A 14,105-nucleotide genomic window follows, 5' to 3' on the forward strand; every position below is an offset into this window, starting at 1 on the left:
CTTGAATCAACAGAATAATTATAATAGAAAAAGAAGATACCCCAAAAGTATAAAAACCTTCCTTCCGTTATACTACTACACCAGAGAATGGGTAATGATATCTTTCCATATAACCTGATTAGTGACTAGTCCATATCCTATTCTGCCAGATATTTTAAGTATTTCAGCAGTAGTTTCTGATGGACCAAGAACTTCCCTTGCCTTCAAATTCTTAATTGCTTTATCTATCATACTGCTGTCTACTAGAATTGGTCCACATTAAACGAGGGGGAAAAAAAAATCTCTGAACTTGTTTTCTTTGAGATTTGTACTTTTTGTAATTTCTATTTAATACCAGAATGTGAATATAATCAATTATTAATACTTACTTAGTGTTTCCAGCAGTATTTAAAATAATATCTTCAGCATGAGCACTAAACAAAACCTGAAAATTCCAAAAGAAATCACATGAATTTCTATGAATCATTTAAGTATCAAAATAATTATCACACATTTCATTCACATCATTTTATAAGAGTAGTGGAATTTTAATGTTTGAGGTTCTTCCTGCTATAAACTCCTTATGGCACAACCCTCTTATCAAGATACAATCTATAATTTTAGAAGTCTTTGAAATTGTAAAGCAAAACACTCCCATTTTTATAATTCAAGCTTTTTTTCCAAAAAATTGACTTACAATTAAACCATTAAAGATTGACTTAGATTACATGAAAAAATTATTGGAGTAGAAACTGTGTATCTAGATGCTTGTCCAAATAATGATTCAAGTAGATGGTATCTATTTTAACAATCAACCTGCTTGAGACTACTCTAGTTCTACAATACAAACTTCCTGTTTTAAAATGATCTAATCTAAAACTTCCCACCAACATTTCATGCTAGTTTATATCCCAAACACCAGCTCAGTAAGGACAAAGTTATTTTTCTAAATTCTTTATTATTTTCAAAATTGATTAAAACAAAGGCAGTGTATTTCGACAGAAATATGGTAACAAAAATGTTAAGCTAAATTAAAATCTATAACAATGCTACAAGCAGCATTTTACCGTTAAAAAAAAATTGTGGAACATTAATATGTATTGTAATGCCCTTAGACAGAAAAAAGATTAGGGATTTTAGAAATAATATTTTTCAACTGACGAACTTTGAGCTAACAACTCCACTAACTACTGAGCAAGTATGTTATATAATGTTGATAGGCAGTCAACAAGCATGGAAGATTACAACCTGTCAATAGGAAGTGGTAAAGTTGTAGAAACAATGATGAGGAAGATAAGCCTTTGGGTGTAAACAGTTAGTGATTGATGCTTTCAAGTGGAGAAAAGAGGCTGAGTTGTTAAAGATGGTGAGGTGGTAATAGTTATAATAATTCAGTCAGAGGAGGAGAACTAGGGTCCATGACTTTTGCATGCTCTCCCAGACTGCTGGAACTAATGTGGCTGATACCTAGCTTAAGCATCTGTAGGTCAAAGGTCTGCAGGAAAATAGTTTGGTTTGAATGCTTTGCAACAGAAATAAAAGTTTCAAATAAATACACTAATAAACTGATTATTGATTTTAAAAAGACAAATTTATCAAGAAAAGTGACTTACAGTTCCATGACCATTGGCTTCAAAATAAATCCCAATGTCATATTCCTGGGCTTTGCGGTGTAGATGTTTAACACCAGTTGGAGTACATGCAACATCAACTTTCTAGAAAATATGAATAATAGAAATAATTGAAGAACTATTTGTTTTCCATTAAACATACACAGACAAGCAACAATGACAACAAATCAAGCTAAATTAAACCTTCCTTGGATGTTTTTCAGTTTAACAGTGGACAGCATAGCTACAATTAAGGTGAGATGTCAATGGCAGTAAATTATACTCAGGTACTATCCTTGGTATCATAGATCTGCTCAAGCAAAGACTATTGGACAAAATCAACAGCACTTTTTTTTCTCGTAGCTTTGCTCAATATCACTGCTAAATCTTCCTTATATTTTCTATCTTTAAAATATAGATAACTTGTTTTAAGTTCAAAATATTAAGAACAGAATACTCAACAATAAAGATGGAATTAATAATTTTACAACTGTCAACCAAACTATTTAGTTATATCTGAAAATAGGATGAGTTGGACCTGAACATTCCTTTCCTGCATTTGATTGACAACTCATGAGCTTTGAATTTACTGAAACAGAGTTTACTTGGAATAAATTTTATTCCAACTATTAACAACAGAAATATAGTTACAAAAATAAACTATACAGGGAAAGGTAACAGCTTACAAACGCAATATGTACTTACCAAAGTATTACGTATATAGTCCATAGCACTACCATTGGAATAAGCAGTCAAGACATTCCCAATATTCAAATCAATTTCAGAAGTATTAAGAAGCTGTTTTAAATAAGTACTAACCTGAAAATATGAAAGGTAAATTACAAATAATGTAATTTCTGAGGATTGTTGTGATATCAAAACAATTATCTATCATTTCTCTATTCCGGATGAAGAGCAGCAGTGAGAAAAGGTCATTCTCAGTTTATGAATAATACTACTTAGATTAAATTCAACTCTTTAGTTTTCTTTTTACACTAATAACAAACAGAAAAATCAAGGTTTATGTCTGAATGACAGACAGTAACCAATCAAATTACATACTTTACAATATTTGACTTGGTATCTCACAGATGCTTGTTTAAACTTTGTATTTTATTTATAGTCGTGAAAGAAAAAGTACCAGTAATATACCATTTCATTAAATGCCTAACCTTTACAGAACTCTATGTTAAGACTAAAAATTAGTGATTTAGGATGAACAGTAGCACAGAGGGCTATGTATCAGGCATTAAAGCCAATTTCCAAATTTAAATCCTGTGCATAAGTTGACTTCATATGCTACAGCACAATTGAAAGAAAACAAATTAGAAAATACATCCCTCCTTTGAAGGTAAAAGGATTTAGATGGATAGGTTGTATTCTATCTATTCAGAAGGCTGTAATATAATTTGAGAGGAAACTCGGTATAAAGAATACATAAACAAGGCTGTGACTTTAAATACCTTTAATGTGGTCACACGTATATACACAAGCTGAATGATATTATGAAAATGGTTTCATGCATGGAGGTCATGGTCTTCTGTGTGTTAGCTCCTATCTGCTACTGGCATGTGGTGTGAGAGAGAGACAGTTAGGTTATGTCTTCACAGTCTCATGTCCCAATGCAGAAAGAGAAAGTCCTAAGGGCTCATACCGGAATCTCACTCTCTAACACCATCTAGTGAGCTTGTTTGTTTAACTCCGCTGTCAAAAGGGGTAACTGCGCCTACAGAGCCCCCCACCACTTAGACCGGAAGCAGTTGATTAAAAGTAGTGTAGGCAAAGTGTGCACTAGGAGGGCAGAGAAGAATGAACCATGGCAAAACAGTTGTATGAACAATTGAAATTGAAAAAAAAAAGTACAATGTGAGTCTGTACAAGGAAGATGTTCAGCAAAGAAAGGTGTCCATTCAAATAGAACAAAGCATATAAGTACAATGATATAGAAAGAGAGAAGATACAAATGTGGTGTCTATAACAACATAAGTCTATGCTCCAGAACAGTCACTGATGAGGCAATGTTAAGAAATGTAAATAGTGTGAGACAATTTCTTCAGCCAATGAACCGATCTGCCTGAACATGTCCTGTAAGGTGAAGAATGCATTTGTGTAGTTGGTGTTTTGGTGAGCGGAAGTGGTGCTTGTGGAGGTGCAGTGTTTGTGGCATAAATGTTTTGGAAAAGACCTTTTTTACTGTGTCAATAGAGACAGTCTCTTTTTTTCTGTGAAAGTCAACAGTGAACAGTTTCAGTGTTCTTCTAAGAACACAATAGGGTCCTGTTTAGGGAGGTGTGAGCGGTCCCTTGATGGCATCATTTCTTACAAACATGTGGGTCCAGGTAGAAATATCTGGGGGTACTGCAGAAGAAATAGACTGGTCACGAGGAAGCATTCATAGCAAGTCAGCAAAGAATGACCTGAATCACATGACATAAGATGTGGGGTCCGCATTTGGTAAGCCAACGGGCGCCAATATTTGTCCAGTCAAGAGCCATGCGAATAGCGGCTTTAAGTTGGTGGTGGAATCATTCCACCATACCGTTCGTAGCGGGATGGTAACTTGTGGTGTGGATGTGCTGTACCCTGAGCAATCTCGAAAGCTCACAGAACAGACAAGCTTCAAATTGGTGTCCACGATCAGTAGTAATTCTAGAGGGTACCCCGAAGCGAGATATCCACTCAGAGATGAGTGCTCTGGTGACTGTTTCTGTGGAAATGTCGAGGGGGGTGGCTTCAGGCCATCTAGAGAAGCAGTCGATGCAGATCAATATATAAGTAAATCCACAACTAACCAGTCAAGGACCAACCAGGTTGATGTGTATGTGACAGAACCTGGTGTCCGGTGGCTGGAAGTGTCCATGAGGTGCTCTCATGACGATGCACCTTGAAATGCTGACATGGTAGACAAGCACGTGACCAAACCGTAATAGACCGATGCATATTCAGCCAGAAAAAGTGGGCCAAAATGAGCTTTACTGTGGCCACAATGTCAGGGTGTAAGAGTGAATGCAGTGCTTCAAAAACAGCATGATGGTGATATTCAGGAACAAGGGGTTGTGGTGACCTGGTAGAAACATCGCAGAGAATGGTTCCTTCAGAAAAAAGCAGAGGCAGGTGTTCAAACTTGCAGCAAGAAAACTGTGGTGAAGAGACGTCCAGAGAGTCCAAGGAGGGTTGGTTAGTAGCCATAGCAACGAAATCAATCGAAGCAGGAGATGACAATGCACTGATAGGCAGGCAAGATAAGGTGTCAGGGAGGGGGCTGTCAGTGCCAGCAATGTGACAAATGTCACTAGTGAACTGTGATATGTAGTCCTTGTTTCTCTGGGTGTGTTGTCCAAAGCAGAATTAGTAGAATCTCGAGAGGAAGACAAAGAAGTGACAAGGTTATCGGCGGATGATGGTGTGTCAGAAAATTCCATAAACTGGCAGAGGCGGCGAGTTGTTCAAGGGCTGTATGTTCCATCATAGGAGCTAGAATCGACTGGACATTAGAAAGTATCCTTGAGAAAAATAATTGTTTGACAAATGCCTGTTCCTCATATGAGCTATTGGACAACTCTCAGATTCATCACAAAAACTGGGTGGGGGTTTGGTCCCTGAGGTGCTCATCATGCAAGGGTGTGCGAAATTTACTCTCAGCTGAAGGAGAGTTACGCCAGAGAACCTCAGCCTTGAAGGTTTTGTATGTCATATCCGATGGCATTCCTGTTATCATATCTTGAACTGAAAGTGCAAGGGGAGAAGGAATGCCTGTAAGAGTGATGTGGAGTTTGCTCTGGGCTGACTGAATATTAGAAGAAATGAAGAATGACTCCAGTTGTGAAAATCACATCTTAGCATCTCCATGATATTGAGGCAAAGGAAAATGACTCATCTTGGATGATAATAGGAACAGAACGCCACAAAGAACAAGCTGGTTGAAAGAAATGCCGTTAGAAATAGCAGTCAAAACAGCCTAGTTGAAAGAAGGCATGACAAACAGCAAACTAGGAAATTTTTTTTTTAGTAGCAGTGGGTGAAAATAGAAGTCCTTGCTTATGGATAAAGAACAAAACATGGTCAACTTGTGCATAATCTAGGTGGTTGAAAGAAAGAAATTCATACCTGGCACGTAGGAAAAATTTGCTGTCCATGTGAAATCTGGATAATTTTTTTTTCCTTTTTTTTTACAAGCAAGAAGAATATTCCCCTAGGACACTGTGTCTGCAAAGGACTAAGTTGTAAATTCGGTTACAACCCGAGGAAAAACGATTTGCAGTTTCCTGCTTGAAAATGGCACCAAAATTTTCTGGTGAAGAAGACAATATGGCGACAAGAGACATCAGTGGTTTACCTATGCGATGAGTGGCGGTCTGGTTGTGTAATCGAAGTCGCGAAGGAGAGAAAAGGAATACGTATTCACTGGTCAGAATTTGTCCAGGGTTCACCATTTTAAATGGAATTGTGGTGTGTGCTGCATCATGTCACCGTTTTAGTTAGTTTAGTGGTCTGGAACATCGGGGTGCGTTTTACACATCGGGGTGCGTTTTACACATCGGGGTCACCATTTTAGATGGCTAGGTTGTATTCCATCTAATGTGACTCTACTCAGAAGGCTGTAATATCGTGACAGGAGACCCGGTATAAAGAATACATAAACAAGGCTGTGACTTTAAATAACTTTAATGTGGTCACACGTATATACACAAGCTGAATATTATGAAAATGGTTTGATGCATGTAGGACATGGTCTTTTGTGCATTAGCTTCTATCTGCTACTGGCATATAGTGTGTGAGAGAGACAGTTGGGTTATATCTTCACTGTCTCATGTCCTGATGCAGAAAGAGAAAGTCCTAAGGGCTTGTGCTGGAATCTCACTCTCTAACGCCATCTAGTGAGCTTGTTTGTTTAACCCTGCTGTCAAGGGGGGGGGGGGAGTAACTGTGCCTACAAGGAGATCAGTACAAGACTTGTAATATATTTGAGTCAATTCAAGTGACTATAAGATATGACAGCCCACCATAATCTGGAGAATTGTTGACAAGTTATTTCTATACCCCCAGAAGATCAGGAACTGTAATTAGAAGTGATTTCTAATTCACATCAAAGATAAGAATTTGCCTTGGGGCAGATTAAACTGAATCAGAAAATAATGCCTGGGAAGATTCAGGATTTAACTTCTTAGTAAATAAAGTTCACTCAGATAAGTTGCTTCAATAACATCCTAGGAGTGCCTTCACAATCTAATAACACTTTGCTCTAATTTGTACCAGCATTCAACAATAATTTTCACATGATTCAGCTCATCCAATGGGAACCTAGCTTATCATTGACCAATAAGGAATCATTTTTCAAGTTGAGCATGACTAATGTTTTACAATTGTATAATCAATTAGATGTGTCTATAAACTGTTGAATAATAGATGCATGAGTCATCATTAACTACTAATATATATATATATATATATATATATATATATATATATATATATATATATATATATATATATATTAGGGACAAAATCCAAAATTACAAGTAAAAACTCAATTAAAATCAATTTATAAAAAATTAAAATTAAATTGAGCTTTATAGATAAAATATATACAAAATATATAGTTTTAGGGAAAATAACCAAGTTTCAAGAACTCATCGATGAAAATCCACTATCACATATAGAAAAATTAACAATTAAAAGCACAATAAATGAGTATAATATAAAGCAAAATAAATATCATAAGATAAGTATAATAAAATGATTACACGTGTTTCATAACTAATTTTCAAATAGAAAGGAAATTTAAATCGATTAAAATCAATTAAAATCAATTGAAATTATCGAAAATAAATTCTAGTCAAAAATATAGCTAATCGTTAGATCGTAAGTAGAACAATAATTAGATATATATATCTCAACCAACAATAAGTACCAAATGAATTAATATGAAATACTTATTTTATAAAAATAGAAAAATTATTAAAAATATAAAAATATCAAAATAATAACCATTCAATAATCCCCCCTTCATCCATTATAATAACATGTATATTATATACAAAAAACAGCTTACATAAATTATCATTGTTTTAAATTATCTTTGTTTTAAATACAATTTGAACGAAGTTTAAGTTTAAAATAATAATGAAGATAAAATTAGTACATATTTAACTGGTGTAATAGTTAAAGCTATACTATTTAAAGCTAAAAACGTTTATTTAATTATCATTAAAAATCAATTGAATAATAGAAAAATACAAGAATATTTATTTCTACAAACGTAAGAATAAAAATATGAATGAAAAAATTATAAATGAAAAAATTATGAATGAAAAAATTAGGAAAGAAAAAAATTATTAAGAATAAAAGATTAAACTTTATATATATATATACAAAGTTTTAATAAAAAAAAACCTTTAACGATATTATAAACATAAAGACTAATTATTAATCAAATATTATCAATCAAAAATAATCGAAAATATATCAACACTATTCAAATCGAAGTTCTATTATGTAGAAATGAAACTATAACTTCTAAATAATTTAGTGTTAAATAAGTTATCTATTAAAAATAATTTATAAAGAACCAAATGAATAATATAAAAAACAAGAATACATATTATTTTCAAATAGTAGAAAATCTTTAGCAAAGTAAAAACAGTACTTATCCATATTTCTCCGTAATTCAAACTGAAACTAAGACGTTATCTAATAGCTATAGCGTTTTAAGCAAGAGGTCGCGTGAAAATACTACGTTAAAATAGAGAATAGAATACGAAAACATGAATGAAATAATAATACTTAAAAAAATGAATGAAAAATTTAAAATTTATATAACTAACAACATAAAAAGAACAAAAAACTATAGCTACCTTATAAAACATATTAATAAATTTTAAATTCTAATATATAATAAATTAATAATAAGACTAAGAGTCGTAAATTAAATAATATAATATTATGAAATAAGCTAAAATACTACTATTGATTTAGTCTTATAAAAACGTAGTGTCATTGTAATATAAAACCTTAAACTTCCTAAAATATTAACCTACCAATAAAAATAAAACTACTATATATATACATAAATATATATCTACACATACACACATGTACCTACCTAAACATACATATAAATACAAATACACTCATATAAATAAATAAAGAATATTATATATAAATATACACTCCCACTCACCCTCCCATACTCTCAAATATACATATTATATAGATACATATATACATATATATATAAAAATATAAGATATAAAATATATACACTCATATGTATACTCTAGTTTATACACACAAAAAATGTGCACCAGCATGACCGCAGCCACTTGGCTGAAACACATAAATAAATAAATATGTATACTCAAATGCACATACATATATATACACAATATACATACACACACAAACATTTCATTCATATTTTTATTCTTACGTTTGTAGAAATAGACATTCTTGTATTTTTCTATTATACAATTGATTTTTAATGATAATTAAATAAACGTTTTTAGCTTTAAATAGTATAGCTTTAACTATTACACCGGTTAAATATGTACTAATTTTATCTTCATTATCATTTTAAACTTAAACTTCCTTCAAATTGTATTTAAAACAAAGATAATTTATGTAAGCTGTTTTTTGTATATAATATACATGTTATTATAATGGATGAAGGGGGGATTATTGAATGGTTATTATTTTGATATTTTGATATTTTTAATAATTTTTTAATTTTTATAAAATAAGTATTTCATATTAATTCATTTGGTACTTATTGTTGGTTGAGATATATATATCTAATTATTGTTCTACTTACGATCTGACGATTAGCTATATTTTTGACTAGAATTTATTTTCGATAATTTCAATTGATTTTAATCGATTTAAATTTCCTTTCTATTTGAAAATTAGTTATGAAACACGTGTAATCATTTTATTATATTTATCTTATGACATTTATTGTGCTTTTAATTGTTAATTTTTCGATATGTGATAGTGGATTTTCATTGATGAGTTCTTGAAACTTGGTTATTTTCCCTAAAACTATATATATATATATATATATATATATATATATATAATAAACAGAAAACAGGTATGGTAGTCAATGCTTTATAGGATATACATTGAGCAAATGCTGAAATAATTATATGACAGTTGTAAAAACATTATGCACTTCACCTCATCAGTGTCACCAAGAGATATTCCCATTCTTCAACAGGATGAATACACTACACTTCTCATCCATAAAACTAACCCTTTTATTTGCACTGGAAAGCCTATAATTTTGATTGGTGATTTCTTTTATTGACCAAATCAACCTAATTTTGTTCAGTTTCAGCCTTCCACAAATTATGTACATAAAGAGAAAATGTTGTTTGTATATTGAGTCAAATTGCTGGTTTCTTTACTTATTGTTATTTTGACCAGCCAAAACACACCACTTACATTCTTTCGTGAATCCTCAAAAAAAATTGATACGCCTAATTTTTTAGTTTTTAAATAATTGACTAAGTTTTGAACCTTTGACCTTTACATTATCAAAGCAAAGGCTAAAAATAATAAAAACAAAAGAATTAAAACAACTGGTACATCATAGACCTACCTACATCCTTTTTGTGAACCACTAAATAACAATCCCATGACCAGAAGGGAACACACCTCAACATACACACCTGCTTACAAAGTCCTACGTACATGAATAAATTCTAAACAATAACACAACCCCAAATTTAATCAATAAAAATTTCTCTAAAACACTTCTCTACCACAACCCATCCTACAACCTAATTACCACTCCACATACCCAAAGAAGATTTTAACTCAACAGAGACTATATGAAGTTAAGATTAACTTCAATGCATCACATTCTGATGATGGCTTAGCTGTCACTGTCGATAATATTCTTGCTTAAAAGAATAGAGTAAGCTATCAGGTTAATGTAAAATTGTTTTTATTATAACTGAACATAAAAAGAGACAATGTATACAGACACACACATTCATATATATATATATATATATATATATATATATATATATATATGATAGAAATATGTTACAAAAACAAAATAGAAACTACACGTGGAAATGTAGGGGGATAGTAAGAAGAAAAATAAGTGAAAATGCACATTGGAAATCAAAAAAAGTAAAGGCTTTTTATGAAAAGTAACGATAGATATATACAATTAGATGAACTGAGGTAGGAATAAAAGAAATAAAAGTCATTATTGTGAAGTGTAAAAGAGATTCAAAAGCATACTGGTTTCGTAATGTTACAAATCATTGCTTTGAATGCACACCGATTAATGAACGGTGTCAGGTCATTTAGTCCCTGAGTAAAAAGATTGTTTAATGGAGGTAAGTAGTTCTGGATTTGGTGCAATTAGGGTAGATACACTATATAATGTGAATGGTGTATGGGATGTATGGGGGTTAGTAGTATTAATTGAAAGGTTAGTAGTGTTCTGTATTATGTTATGTGTTCATATTGAGTTGTGGGAGATATTTATTGATGAAAGTTGCCTCTTATTCGTTCTTTGTAGTATTGAGGTGTTCTGTGAACATTGATAGAAAGAAAAAAATTAGGAAATTAGGATTAAGATTCCTCACACACCTTTCTATGTGTCCACTGACCTGTATCTGTCTGTATTGTCGGTAGCGGATCTGTTCTTTGTGGAGAGTGGTTCTTCGATGGAGTGATATTCTTGTTTGGCCAATATAATTATTACCACACCCTAAGCATGTAATGGCATAGAATAGATTTTCTGAGGCACAGGTAAAATTTGATTTAATCTTAAATATTTCACCTTGTTTAAAGTGGAACTCTGAACCCTCCAAAAGGTGGGGGCAAATACCACAGTTAGGTCGACCACATTTTTTCACCTTTGGTTCTGTTGTTAATGGATATAGTCTTGCACTGGTTAATATTTTTTTCAATGATTTAGGTTGCATTTTGCTTTTGATAATTTTGTGTGAGCCTAAAACTTTGTTCATTGTTTTATCTCTTGTGAGGATGGGTAGATTTTGGATGATAATGTTAAAGGCTTTGTTGTTTCTAGGGTTATGTGTGGAGCTGTATGGGAGTATTCTTTAAGTCTGGTTTAGTATTTCGGTTGACTTCCCTTAATGTTCGTATATCTATTTCCTTAGCTCGTTTAATAGTATTGATCTGAGTTCAAGGAGTCTTCGTTCACGAGTATAGGGGTCCGAAACTATAGTACAGATTCTTTTCGCTAGATTATAAGGTATACTAATTTTTATGTGTTTGGGGTGGTATGAATTGAATAATAGGCATTGTTTAGAATCTGTGGGTTTATAGAAGATGTTTGTTTCGATGTGGTTATTGACTATTTTAATTAGGATGTTAAGAAAAGGGAGTTGTTTACTGGTGTGTTTCATGGTAAATTTTATGTTGCTATTAATATTGTTAAGCATTATTTTGAAATTGAGGAGTTATATTATATATACATATATACATATATATACATATATATATATATATATATATATATATATATATATGACATCATGACATCTGAGGAAGTGAATGAACTATAGAACCATAACATATTTTCATATATTATGACATGATTACATAACATTACATGCATTGTGTAACAATGTATGAAATATGGAATAAAAATGTTGCCTGTTTACAGAAACAATTGTAACATAAAATTGACTTCTCCTTTCCTCATTTAAATAATTACTTTTATTATTCACTCTGCAGAGCTTATTCTAAGCTTACTGGATCTTACTTTGGAGTTGTATAGTGCTCCCACTCATGTCAATGCTAGTCAGGATCCAGCATGATGTGCTAATGAGGTGATAGCCAGGATTATATATATATATATATATATATATACAATCCAGGGATCCAAGTGTAGAAACTTTGTAAGCATACCATAATATGTAGGGTAATCTGATTCCACTCCACTTAATATCCAGAGTAGGTGACCCAATTTTTTCTTTGTACTGTTAGAAAAGCACTTCCCTAAAATCTTCAAACCTCAATCTATTAAATTATTCTACTCCACCACATCTAACATAGCTAGGATTATTCACCACCTTAACAACAGAAAATTAGGAAAACCCAGATGTGAGTAGGAAAACCCAGATGTGAGCAGCAAAAACAAATAGGACACTAACTAACCCCTAACCCTCACTTAGTAACCCCATAACTTCTTCTAAACCTCTTACTGGATTGGACATCTACCCCATTAGTGTTAAACCAAGTACACTGCTCACTAATTACAACCAGTCTATGGATCAGGCTACGCTGATTACCGAAGCAGAAAATAATGGAGATGATGTCACCAGACATGACAGCCACTATAAATTACATCTTCTGGATAGTTCCCTCATACCATCACTGCACCTCATAAAACAAGAACATGTGACCCCTATAATATTTGGTTAATATCAGGTGGAGGGAACCCCTTAACTTCCCCTATAGCACCCACAATAAAACTATGCTGCTGCAGATGCCCTGCCTTCTATGTTTTAGATAATAAATATTATGTATAAATGCACAGTCTTCACTGACCAATTGAGATTTGTATATGTTGGCACATGCAGCATGAACAAGAAGACGGATTAAATAATATAATGCTGCAGTGCTGCAGAAGTTAGCCTTGGAAAATAGTAAATATGATATGAAATAAAGAAAAATTAGGACTAGCACAATTCAAACTAATAAATGTTTTGTTTTTTTTTTTCCTTTTTGATGATCATAAGTGAGTCTAAAGGTGGTACTTTGATTAGGTACAGAGTACATGGAAACTTGATGACTACACTACAGTTAGATTGTATTCTACTAACTAAACCTTTTCCTTCCACATCATCAATACCTATTTATTAACATCAAAAAGATGAAGGACAAAGTCAATTCTTGCAAAATGTGATGTCAGAAAGGTACTTAACTAGACCAAATAAATATTCCTAGTGCTCCCTTCCTTTTTTCCTTTTTTGCATTAGCCCAAATGTTTGTTTACAGTATGAAAATAAAAACTGGAAAATCAAAAGGTGGATAAAGCTGGATGTAAAGTTATTTAACTCCAGCCTCATACATTGTTTTCCTCATTTCATACATCTCCATCACAGCGTCCCACAATTTGCTGTAGTTTTGAGTCATCTCTTTCATAAGGTTCAGCATCATCATTTATTCCTCAGTCTTTGTTTGACACTTCTTCCCCCAACAGAAGCAATCAGAAGTCTGTACCAGCATTGTCATTTGTCTTGCACATGAGGGTTGATGCTTCTAAAGTCCATTTTTTGCTCATCTCACCCATGCTCTTTCATTCATGCAAATTGACATTACACATCTTGTAAAGCATGCTAAACCCATTTCTTCCCAACCTTCACAATCCTTTGAACCCAGTGCCTATGTCTCACTACCATGCAATAACAGTTAATTATCTATAATTACCTGAACTTTTTTTCCCCATCTTTTGGGTGGTTCAGCTAAAACTAGGTCATCAGCATACAGGAGTTCCTATGGACAGCCAGTCTTGAACTCTTC

The 14,105-nt window shown here is 32.7% G+C and overlaps 1 protein-coding gene across 1 annotated transcript in view; it reads right to left on the reverse strand.

The window, feature by feature from the left end:
- The window catches only part of LOC106875741 (phosphoacetylglucosamine mutase), a 92,264-nt gene that overhangs the window by 34,269 nt on the left and 43,890 nt on the right, over positions 1–14,105 (reverse strand). Inside the window, exons 11-13 of the mRNA XM_089347131.1 lie at positions 2,295–2,408; positions 1,593–1,694; positions 369–424 (exon numbers count right to left, since the gene is read on the reverse strand). Of these exons, the coding sequence (XP_089203257.1) occupies positions 369–424; positions 1,593–1,694; positions 2,295–2,408 (272 nt within the window). The remainder of the gene's footprint in view (positions 1–368; positions 425–1,592; positions 1,695–2,294; positions 2,409–14,105) is intronic.

Source organism: Octopus bimaculoides, chromosome 2 (assembly GCF_046866305.1).
Source record: "Octopus bimaculoides isolate indiv1 chromosome 2, ASM4686630v1, whole genome shotgun sequence".
NCBI lineage: Eukaryota > Metazoa > Mollusca > Cephalopoda > Octopoda > Octopodidae > Octopus > Octopus bimaculoides.